The following is a 12,124-nucleotide window of genomic DNA, read 5'->3' as shown; positions in this document are numbered from 1 at the left end:
TTTTATTGCTAGTAATATTCCAGTGTATGAACATACTATAATTTGTTTATGCTAACCCACGGTTTTTAATTTTCTTGATCCAAATGTTTTTTGGCATAATTAATTATTTTCTTATTAGCAAAGCAGTTAGGTAGATAGTTCCAGAACCACCAGATTTCTTTCATTTCACTCATTTATTCAACACAGTTAATAACTCCCATGAAGCCAACAGCTTTGAGACAAATTACTCCCTGTGCTGTCAGAATCACACCAAGCCAGGCATCGAGCCCTTTCACAGGGAACGACTGGTTTAAAATGTGGGCAGGTCCTTTGTTTTTGAGAGGTGGACTAGCAGTTGCTCTCTACCTGGCTGTGCTTTAAAATCTCCTGGGAAATTTTGAACCAAAAAAAAAGAAAAAAAAGAGGGGGTCACCTGATGACAAGGCCTAGGGTAATGAATGGGCTGTCCCAGTTTTCCCTGGACTGAGGGGTTTCCTGGAATTTGGGACTTAGTGCCAAAACCTGAACTTCCCAGGTCCACCCCCAGGCCAAGTAGATCAGAGCCCCTGGAAAGGTTGCAGCTGAGCACTGGTAGTTTTAAAAGCTCCCCCAAGTGACTCTAAGGTGCAGCCGAAGGTTGATAACCACGGAATTCACTAAACCCTCAGGCTCATAACCCCCAGGTTCCTGGAGGGAACATTGAGGAAGAAAGGTTCTACCAGGCTACTTAGAGCTAAGGGTATGAGAGGGGAGGTAAGTGAACCAGTGATACAGTTTTGTCGTGTGTGTGTGTGTGTGTGTGTGTGTGTTAGTGTTAGTAAAACTCATTCCTGTTTTCAAGAGGTGAGAAGCAGAACATTCGTGTGTCCAAACACACTGTATGATCCAGATCCTGGGTGAGGCAAAGCTGTAAACAGGCAGTGAAATAGCTTTGAGCCCACACAGTTGCAGACCTGACCCAGCATTTTAGTTTAGCAGAACAATTGCCGAGCTTATAGATTTAACCTCCCGTATGCGCCTAGGCTCTCAGACTAACACTGACTCTCCTCTTGTGCTGCCTGCTTTTCTTGTTACTTTTCTTTATCAGCAGCTTTGCAGGCACTGTTGGGCATGGTTTTAAAAAGTTTTGTTCATGTCGTGAATTCTTTTTGTAAGATTACTGTGAACATTATTCTGACCCTTGGCTGTTACTTAGACCTGGCATATTGAAGATAGAGTCCAACAAGCTAGAGGGTTTCTATCTGGTAAGTGATGGATATAATTGTATTTCCTGCTATGTGGGTACCTTGCCCATAGTTCAAATTTTTATCTTTCAAGGAGAATTCAAGAGTGGACGATTTTCAAGACACTTACAAGTTGAACCTCCATTATCTGCACTTTCAGGAAGCAGCCTGTTTTGCCTTTACTCCAGGGGTGTGTGGTAGCCATAGCTGTTATCTGTGTTGGCCAGGAAGGATGCAAGCCTCTCCAAAAAGAGTGTAACGCGGTGCGTGTGCACAGCATTTTACCATTAAGTAAATACTCTCCTAGGCCTTCTGAATTAATCCTCAGCCTCAGGACGTAGGGCTCACACTCCATTTTTTACAGGTAAGGAATTCAAGACTGAGAATAGGTAAGAGCCTTGACCAGTGACTTTCAACTAGTAAGTTGTAGAGCCGGGACTTGGAACCAAGGTTTTGTGACAGATGTGACTCTTGCGCCTGTTTGGATTCCACATTAAATGTTCTTGCCACCGAAACACCTCTGCTGGGGTCACTAGTCCGGAAGCAGAGAATGTGAGCATTGACTCTTTCCCGGAAGCGTCACCCCTCTGCAAAGCCTGCCCGGCGCAGGTCTGCTGAGAAGCTTGTTGCTAACGTGTCCTCCCTTCTCTTGCCTCTCTCCAAGGCGGGGAACACGGCTCTGCACCTGGCCTGCCAGAACAGCCACTCCCAGAGCACACGCGTCCTCCTGCTGGGCGGGTCCCGAGCCGACCTCAAAAATAACGTGGGTGAACACCACCGGCTTCTCCCGTGCCCTCTTGTGTCACCTAGGAAAATAACTGAAAGCATACTTGAGTGTTACCATCTGGAAAATGAAAATGTGAAAAGTGTTGGGGACTATCTGTATTTTTTTTTTTTTTGCTATGTCCTAAGGGGTCCTCTAGGGGTGGCAGAGGCATCAAGACTCCAGCACTGCTTTTCTCCCCTCCTTTTCCCCTCGCTCCTCCGCCCGGGTTTGTTTTAACATTTCTCCCAGCGTGTGCTGGCAAATGAACGTGGGATACCTCTGCCCACATACTGTTGTACAGTTAGCAAAACTCCGATATTGTCTGATGCTCCATGGCCAGCACCTACGAATAGATTAGTGAGGCACCCTTGAGATGAGCCAATGGGTCAGTAATTCTTAGAGGATGCTTGACTTTCAGGGTCACACGGGTATGCCTCCTCCCTCTAAAGCAGCTGTGTCTCCTTCGTAAGTCCCATGCCTCAGCCTCTCAACTAGAGATTGAGGCTTTTCTCAAAATAAATTAAATAAAAATAAAAATTTTAAATAGGCCTTAGTTGAGGTCTCCCTGAGGGCAGACTCCTCTATAGTGGGTCTCAGAATGCCCTAAACCTTGGCTTTGAGCTTGGCTCCTTTTAAAAAAAATTTTTTTAATAAAAACAATAAATACATTTTTATTTTTTGAGAGACAAAGTGTAAGCAGGAGAGGGGCAGAGAGAGAAGGAGACACAGAATCTGAAACAGGCTCCAGACTCTGAGCTGTCAGCACGGAACCCGATACGGGGCTTGAACCCACAAATGCGAGATCATGACCTGAGCCAAAGTCGGACGTTCACCCGACTGAGCCACCTAGGCTCCCCACACATGGCCCCCTGTTAATCCAGGGGAGAAGGTTATGCTGAGTGGTCGTCATCTCCAGACAAAGTTAGAATGAAAACCTCGAGAAAACACTGCAGAATGTCATGACTTTGTCTCCCGTTTTGGTCTCTGGGAGCAGCTTAGCCTGTGACCACTAAGGAAGATCTTGATCCTGAGTTTTTCTGAATGTGCTGTTTTATGCCCAGTGATTGCTTCCTCATCAGCTCCCCAGACTACTCTGCCCCATATGAGATATTGGAGTCCTGCTAAAATGGGATACAGCTCAAATTTTTTTTAGAACGCTCGTGATCTTAAAGTCTGACAGCCCTCCCTGCTGCCCCGTCCCTTGAGCCATGATGAACCCATGATGGAAAAGGGTTCATTTCCAAGTGATGCTGTTGGTCTTTTTTTTTTTTTTTTTTAATTTTTTCTTTAATTTGCTGTTGGTATTAATTGGGTATACTCCAGAGCTTTGGGGCTACAGGAGAGGGTATGGTCAGTGGATTCTTATCAAGTGCTGGGTAAGTAGAGCCTGCCTTAGCTCTTGTGACAGCCTCATGGGGCCAGGCACCCAGTGTATGAAACCTGAAAGCAGAGAGTCTGCACGGCAGAAAGTGGGCGGGGCTGCAGACAGCATGAAATTGTGAGTCTTGGAGTAAAGTAGAGTAGAGTGTCTCCGGTAAAGGGAATTATTCCAATTCAGGATGATAACCTCTAAAGAACATATGCTAGTCTGCCAGGTTTTTTTAATGATTTTTTTTTTTTTACTTTTTGTAACTGCTCAGATTGTGCTCAGAGTTTGATTTCTGTCCGCAGGCAGGCGATACCTGTTTGCACGTTGCCGCACGCTATAATCACTTGTCCATCATTAAGCTCCTCCTCAGTGCTTTCTGTTCTGTCCATGAAAAGAACCAGGTCAGTGCATGTGTCTTCCCCATGGGCGCCAGGCCCCATTCCCACAAGGCTGACAGGTGTGTTAGCACAGATGAGGGCAGAGGCTGCCGGGAGCCTCTTCCGGTCTGCGACTGGGCCAATGCTGGCCTTTGCCTGGGTGTTCCACCAAGTACCTGTGGCCCTGCCTTATCTGGTCTCCTGGAGGGAAGAGAGCCTGCTCTTATTCCAGTGCGTATCTCCACATTTGCATATTAAACATTTTCTAAAGATCTTGGGGCAGGTTTTGCTTTAAATGCTTTTACAAAGGAAAATCCACAAAGAAGACTGTGGCTTAGTAAATAAGCAAGGGAATTAAAAATTCTGTTCCTTGCCCTGCCACTTTGAGTGGATGAAGTCTCTGGTCTCTGTAAAATTGGGCGTGTGGTCTGTATCTGTCCATATAGTGGGGGTGTGCAATAAAGCTGTGATTATTACAGTGTTCCATGGAAATGTGTGTGATTTTCAGTAGTTTAGATTTTTTAAATGTGTTGGTATTTTTTGATACCTAAACAATACATGGTTTGGCTTTTCTGCATTTGGGTACATATATCTGAAGTTTTATTCAGGTTAACCGTGCCCCGTAACAGCAGTTTCTGATCCCGGCTGCATGGAAGAATCAACAAGGCAATTATAAATACCATTCCTGAATTCTACCCCAGTTTAAGTGACCAGAATCCAAGTAATAGGATTTTTAGAAAGCTCCTGACCTGTGTGTGCAGTCAGGATTGAGAACCACTGACCTACCTAAATAACTACATCCTGTCATTCTGCAGCCTCCCAGCGGGGTCTAGTCCATCAGATTACCTGTACCCAGTCCCCACTAACCAGTGCTTCTGCACCTTGGCAGGATGTTTCAGTCACCTGGGAGCTTTAAAAATCACCATGTCCAACCTCCACTTGAGAACAATTTAATCAGCATGGGGGGCGAGACCCAGGCATCAGTAGTTCTTAAAGCTCCTCGGTTGATTCCAGTGTGCAGCCAGGATTAGAAACCACTGCCACAGAGCAGCCCCCTGTACACACAGCTAAGTGACTCGGCAGTGAACCAGATCTCTCCCTGGCTACTCTCTGGGGAAGAGGGCCATGGGATAGCAGCGTTTTCATGCTGCCCAGGAAGACAAGTTATCCGGAGCTTGACTTGATCACCCAAATTGAGAGAATGGATTATTTCACATCTGTCTTGGCCTGGTTTATTCATAGCCCTCTGCTTGGGGCAACACCAGCTTTTACATGTGGAATTGGCCCATCAAGCTACATGGGTCCATAGCCCCCTTTCATGGTTGATTGTCTGAACTTTTTTTTATATAAAGAAAATCTGAACTTTATTATAGACTTTATTTGGTAAGAGGTTGAAAACAGCTGGTCTTAAGTGAACACTGATTTTTTTCAGTGACTCCACCCAAATGAAGACTCCCTGAGCCTGCAAAGTGATTCCTAGTGGGCCCTTCACATTCCCACAGGTGCTGCAGGGCTGGGATCCTCCCCCCGGGCTCGTAGGAGGAACCACTTTCACAGCCACTACTCATTCTAGCACTCAGAAACCAGGGGGCCCTCTGCCTGGGCCGAGGGACATGGTACAGAGCTCTGTTATGGCTAGCCTGCTGGCCCCCGGCTACTTGCACACCATCCTGCCTTGGTGTACGGCTTCGGGCTCATGGTCTCAACAATCCCAAGCCAACATTACGTTGCCCCCTGTCCTGTCCTGTGATTTCTACTATCAGTCAGAAAGAAATGGGGTCTTTGTACATAGGTCATTTTAAAGAGCTCTCTTTAAAGAGAACCACACAAATGCTTGAGCAAAGGGTCCCTTATCAGTCTAAGGCAAATCCCAATTTGAAAGCTACCACCAGGCCATGGGATGAAAAGCCAGAAGGCTGTGAGCCATGATCAGATGGAGTTTAGCTGCCTTTCTTCTGATTAATTTCAGGCTGGAGACACAGCACTTCATGTTGCTGCTGCCCTAAATCACAAGAAGGTGGTTAAAATCTTACTGGAAGCTGGAGCAGATGGAACCATTGTTAATAATGTAAGTTAAGCTGCAACAATGTTTCTAAAAATCATTCCCATCCCTTTCTAGAACAGAGTATGCTGTTACTTACCTCCCCTCCTGCAGGGCACACAGCCTCCCAGAGACTTACTTTATAAGCACTTAGAAGTCGGCGTCGGCTAACGTGGGGGCGCCTGGGTGGCTTAGTCGGTTAAGCGTCCGACTTTCGCTTGGATCATGATCTCGCGGTTTGTGGGTTCGAGCCCCGCATCGGGCTCTGTGCTGACTGCGAGCCTGGTGCCTATTCCGGAGTCTGTATCTCCCTCTCTCTCTGACCCTCCCCTGCTCACGCTGTCCCTCTCTCTCTCTCTCTCTCTCCCAGAAATAAACAAAAATATTTAAAAAAAAAATTCGGCTAAAAGTCGGCTAATGTGGAGGACCCCCGAGGTCGACTTGAGGGAACCCTTACTCATAGAAGCTCCATGAGTTGATGAGCCCTACAGGGTCATCTTTAAACTCCTAGTTCAAGTCCTGGCAGGAAGTGGAAGGTTAGAGGTGTCTAAGCAAACTGACAAGTGGATATTACTGAAAGTGAGTTCCTGCCCTATTGTAAACAGATAGCGTCCTTAGAAAAGCGGCCACGTGACCATCAGATTAATCATCCTCAAAACTCTTAACTCCTTTGTCTGCAAAATCACCTTACTCCTTCCTTCTTTCTCTCCATATCTTACTCCACCATTGTTCCCCTTTTCTCCTAGGTCCTATGGCAGGCACCAGCTCAGGCACCCTTTCTTCCTTAAGGTTGACCTGTGGTCTCTGCCCTCCTGAGGTAGCACAGACAGACTGAGAGAGGCTGGGGGTGGAACAGTCGTGTTGGAAAGTCCCCACCTTCCTCCTCTTCCTCCTCCTCACAGCGCTCGTACCTGTTCTGGGTGGTGCGCCATCGTACCTGTCCTGTGACTCCTTTCCCTTCTTTTGAATCCCACTGTTACCAACTCCTACTTCCTGGCTTCGTCTTCGGAGAACCTCCCTGATGGCCATAGCTACCTAATTGTTTCTCAGAGTCCAGGTCCTGAGACTGTGACTCTGCCCCGATCTGCCCTTCTAAGTGTCTTCACCACTGTTCTCCAGGGAACGTTCATTGCTTGGCTGGATTTTATGATCCTTGGTGTTTCTTCAATTAAGCCTTCCAGTTTGACCCTGATTTTTACATTCTCTCCTCTCTCTTCCAGGAAGCATTCCTTAGTGGCCAGGTACTCCAGAGCTTTGCTTCCCAGAGCACTTCCTGTTCATGGGTCAGCACTTCCCCTCTGTTGCTGTGTGTTAGTAATCATTGTGCCCTCAGGTGTGACTTGGCTCCCTCATCAAATGGGTTGAGGCCCAGAGCGGGGCCGGGTCTTCTATGTGGCTGTATTTTGTTGGGCACGTGTAGGTGCTGGTGTGACTAAGCACAGAATTGCCATCCTAGTTGGGCTGGGTGTGTGCAGGGTTGATATCTCTTACTCACTTGTCCCCCCCCCCCCACTTTGCCTTTCCTTAGGCAGGCCAGACTCCATTGGAGACTGCCCGCTACCACAATAATCCAGAAGTTGCTCTTCTCCTCACTAAAGCTCCCCAGGTAGGATTGATTGCATTTTCCATTATATGGGTTATGTGGGGCTACAAAGTTGTTGGGATTCTCTGGCCATCTACTAAAGCCAAATCAAACTAACTTAAATAGGAAAGTGGTGGGCTCACAACCAGGCAGTGGAAAATGTAGGAATCCATGTGGGCCTCTAAGATAACCAGAACCAGAGACTTCAAGTGCAGCAGGCTTGTCTTCATACGTGGGCATCATTTCTTCCCTGTGGCTGGATCATTGTCATTACCAGCTTTGTGGACCATAACTCCCCAAGTTCTCCAGGAAGAAGTTTTGGTTGCAGAAGAGGATCATGATTGGCAAGCTTGGGGCAAATGGCCTGAATGAGCAGGGCAGGCACTTTAGGAAGATAGCTGCCTCCACCTGACTATATGGTTAGAGGCGGAGCCTTTTCTAGAGAAAGGTGGGAGGAAGGGATCTAGTCTGGGCAAACAAAGCACTACATATCCATTAGACACAAGTATAATACAGCTTTTCTTTTTTTATTGAATACTGGTATTTTGGCTATTTAAGTTAAAAAAATTGGTATCATTTGAGTTGAGATTGAAATCCTCTAAGTAACAAATTTAATAATGTATAAGCTATTCATCATTTCAGTGCCCTGAAATAACTGTTTTTGTTCATATTACCTTTCAGACGCATGATTTTTATAATGTGCGTACAATATACATGCCCTTTTGTATGCTGCCCTTTATCCTAACTATAATAGAAAAATGCTCTGTAGCTCTCAAAATTATTCATCATAATGGAAGCCAGTATGCTTTTTTTGTTGCTGTCCAATGTTTTGTTAACCCAAATGTCCAACATTAAGGAAACGTTTTGTTTCCCCATTGGAGCTACTCTGTATTACATTACAGTGGAAACTGATTCATTTTCTACCTTATTCTGACTAATGTTGTGAGAAGATAGTCTTGGAGAGCCAGAGGAAGATTCCAGGTTCCAGCCTGCTGCATCAGAGCCTAATTCCAGTCAACCTAAGGGTCCGAATGGCCTTTATGTCATTTAAGTTTTAAAAACCTACTTGATATAACTAGCAGTTTGTGGATGTGATGAAGATTTTTGTCTTTTGAAAACTGGTCACCCGTTCCATGTGGAGTTGGTGCTTCTCAGTGGTGTCTGGACGTCCTTGGAGCCCCTGACAGACACAAGTCAGGTTGTCCTTTGGAAAAAGTTTCCACCTCTTTCCAACTATTTGCAAACAAATCATTATTGGAATTGCATCCATGAATACTGATAGCAAATGGCTGGTCAAAAATCAAAAAGTACAGGATGCTATAATAAATGTCAGAATTTATCTGTTATCATCTGACATTTCAGTACTGGCAGTTTGGACAGCTGGCTGCGTCCTTGGCCATGTAAAGATCATGAAATTTTGTGGGGTACAGACTTAGGGCCTTTAACCCCCCACCCTCGTCCTTTGTCTCCAGAACTCAAGGATCTGAGTTCTTAAGGAAAAAGACTTACCATGAACCATTTTCCTATGTGGTTCTCCTTCACTTTTTCCATTTAAAAATATTACTTCAGTTTTTTCATGCCAATTTGAGTAGCAAATAGGATGACGTTTTATGGAAATATTTTACATGATTGTACATGCTAAACCCTATTCTCAGTATGAACAAGGAACTTTGAAATACGCATAAAATTGTATATATGCTGTTCTTCAGAAGTTACAGAACTAGCTCTCCTCTTTGTGTGAAACAGGAAATTCCTTTGCCTTGGCACCTTAGTGGACCCTGGATTTGAATGGCTCACAGCAGTACTAAGAGGTTACTTCTTTCTAAAGATCCATATTCCCTGATTTCGGTGAACTGGAAAAGATTGATGGTGTTCCGTTTGGTAGAAGATACGGTTGGCTGAGAAAGGCTGTAAGCCATGCAAAGTTATTTTCACTGACTAATAACCTGGTCTATGGAGGGACTTATCCTGGTGATTTGGGTGACCTCTGAGTATCTCTTCTCATTTTAGATTGATATGGTTCACAAATGGTTCTGAAAGTGAATTTGGGGTTGATGCTGGGGCTGTATCCTGTTCTAAGAGTCCATAAACTGAATGAGTGATGGGCATTGTCCCTTCTTTTCAAGAGACTTGACTTCCTAATGAGTCTGAATTTACTTTTAGAAATGGTTCTTAGACCTTTTGATCTGGGGACATTTAATGTTCTAGAGGCCCATTAAGAGCTGTGTGTGAGTTATCTCTATTAATAGTTACCACATTTGAACTTTGAGAAATGTTAAAGATGTTTAAGTTTATTTTGTGGTAACAAAAAGCATTGTCGTTATGAAAAATAACTTTCTAAACAAAAGTTATGTGAGATGAGGAAGTAGCATTGTTTTACATTTTTGCAAATCTCCTTATTACGTTACTGAAAAGATGAGAGGGCGCCCCTCTACTTCTGCATGTGGGCCACTGGTGTATCATGTGCAGATTCTGGTAAATACTACCGTACACTCAGAGGGGAAAAAGCCAATATTGGTATACTATTATGAAAATAATTTTAGCCTCATAGATGCAGGGTTCCCTGGACACTTTCAGAGCTGTTGGCTTAGGGGAGGAGAATACAACTTAAAAGTCTGGTTTAGCCACAGGCAGACGTTGTCAGGAATTCTCCACTTAGGTTGTACCCGCTGTCCATAGAGGTTCTTCTTGTCCTAGGATTATTGTCACTTGAATTTAATGAACACATGAAAGATGAACATTTAGATGAAAGCACTGTCCTGAACTTCAGAGAACCCTTCTCTATCCTAGACCAGTGAAAACCATAAAATGTTTTCTTGCAGAAAAATTAGGAGACCTTGAAGTGTTTTCCTTTTCTGAGCCTCCTTAGTGATAGGAGGTGACCCTGAAGCTGGGAGTCAGGGGCCACAGGTTGAAGGCTTCTGCCAGCTCAAAGATCTGTACTCTGGTTAACCTTCCTCTGGCCAATTAAGCAACTCTAGGGATCAAGGCAGGAGGGAAGCACCTAACAGTGACTGAAGGTCCAGGTATGCCAGCCACCTGCTTTGTCTTGGTGAGTCACATAACTCCCTGTATTTGCAGAATACAGAAGGCGCATATAACTTGCCAGAGGATCCTACAGCTAGCTGCTGCCCGGTTCCAGAATCGGGCTACTGGACCCCATGTCTACTTGCCTGTGTCTGTTCTGCCTTCCTGCACACTCGGGCAGGCCACGTGCTTCCTTTTGGGGAAAAGATTCCTGTCCTGTGGTTGGTACCATGGTTCACAGATGTACCTAAAAATGACTTAAATACAGTTTGGCCAAGAGAAAATATGATGGGCTAGTTCAGGTCCAGTGTGTACCAAGATAGGGAGACCCTGCCTGGCGTGGGGCCACCGTGTTGTGCGAATCCAGGGGATGCCATTCCTATCATCGTCTGTGAATGGTGCTCCCTGGAGTTAGGCAGTGAACAGCCTGCACACCCACATCCCCATATGGTGACCATGGTCTGGCATGCAAATGCCCGTTGTTGTCCTAGACCGTAAGCTCCTTGAGATCAGGGATCATGTCCTGCTTCTCTCTGGGCTCTTGTAGAGCCGAGCACAAGACCTAGGCGGCCTAGCAGGCAGGCAGAGGTGCGCGTTTGATGTGAATGCTTGGTCTCTTCCACTAGGCTGCAAGTTCCACTAGATCAGAGCACCAGATCCAAGGACAATTCTGTCACGCTGACGCTGTGCACACCAGTGGTTTGTAACCATGCCTCTTGCCTCCTTCAGGTCTTGCGCTTCAGTCGTGGGCGAAGCCTGAGGAAAAAGAGAGAGAGGCTCAAGGAAGAGAGGAGAGCTCAGTCTGTGCCAAGAGATGAGGTGGCACAAAGCAAGGTGGGGGGTAGCTCTTCCGCCCCTCCCAAACTTCACCCCTTACAGAGGGTGGGAAGCGATCTGGCCGTTCTTCTGGGTTCATCTGGCAGCTGCCGTGCTCTCCTCTGTCTCTCCTTTCCACTAGTTCTTCAAACTGTTGTCTGTGTTTCCCGTTTCACTTCGTGTCCTCCATTCTTCTAGGATTTCAGATCGTGTGCCTGTGTTGCCAGTCTTTCGCAGCACCGTTGTCTGGGTCGATTTTCCCCATGTATCTGTGGCCTCATCGCTACCATGTGGACAGCACCGCCTCTGACGCTGTGCCCTAAATGGTATAGGGCAGTGGTTTTCAAAATGTAGTGTTCACTCAGCCATCTTGGGACCTTGTTAGAAATGCAGAATTTGAGGCGCCCCCTCAGACCCACTGGATCAGAAACTCTGGGAGGGGGCCCAGGAGTCTGTTAGAACAGGCCCTGCAGATGATTGTGATGTGGACTCACGTTTGACAGCCACTAGCCTAGGTTGCTTCTTCTCTTCCCACTTGGGGAAAGGATTGAGGCTGCGCTAGCCCCTGTGATTCCTCTGTTACGAATTTTGAAAAAGATGCCCCTTGGGCAGCCCAGCCCTGCTCCGGGCGTCAAAGGCAAAGAGAGCCCAAGCCAGATTTCAGCTCTCTCAGCTAGGTGCCCTTGGGCAGTGAACAGCTTGCACAACTGGAATGAACCATGCCTTTCAGCTCTCCCGTGAGGAAAAAGACTAGGATATAAAGACAATTTTGGCACATAAAATTTTATACCGAGTGCTCATTGTTCTATTTCAAAATCCTCTTAACAGTTTCTAGGGTTAAGGCATTGTAACTCTGATTAAGTTCCTGTGGGCGAATTGTACATATTTGTAAAAGTTCTTATAAGGGCTAGAAATGTGATGTTTTCATTTCAGAGGGTTCTCCT

The 12,124-nt window shown here is 45.9% G+C and overlaps 1 protein-coding gene across 1 annotated transcript in view; it reads left to right on the top strand.

Moving 5' to 3' along the window:
* ANKRD6 (ankyrin repeat domain 6) overlaps nt 1-12,124 on the top strand; it is a 71,929-nt gene that overhangs the window by 47,798 nt on the left and 12,007 nt on the right. Inside the window, exons 5-9 of the mRNA XM_077750228.1 lie at nt 1,867-1,965; nt 3,640-3,738; nt 5,684-5,782; nt 7,284-7,361; nt 11,094-11,198. Of these exons, the coding sequence (XP_077606354.1) occupies nt 1,867-1,965; nt 3,640-3,738; nt 5,684-5,782; nt 7,284-7,361; nt 11,094-11,198 (480 nt within the window). The remainder of the gene's footprint in view (nt 1-1,866; nt 1,966-3,639; nt 3,739-5,683; nt 5,783-7,283; nt 7,362-11,093; nt 11,199-12,124) is intronic.

The sequence above is a fragment of the Crocuta crocuta genome, unplaced genomic scaffold (genome assembly GCF_008692635.1).
Source record: "Crocuta crocuta isolate KB4526 unplaced genomic scaffold, BGI_CrCroc_1.0 scaffold9, whole genome shotgun sequence".
Classification (NCBI taxonomy): Eukaryota; Metazoa; Chordata; class Mammalia; order Carnivora; family Hyaenidae; genus Crocuta; species Crocuta crocuta.
Note: the sequence above shows the minus strand (reverse complement) of the source record. Positions and strands in the feature narration are given on the sequence as shown.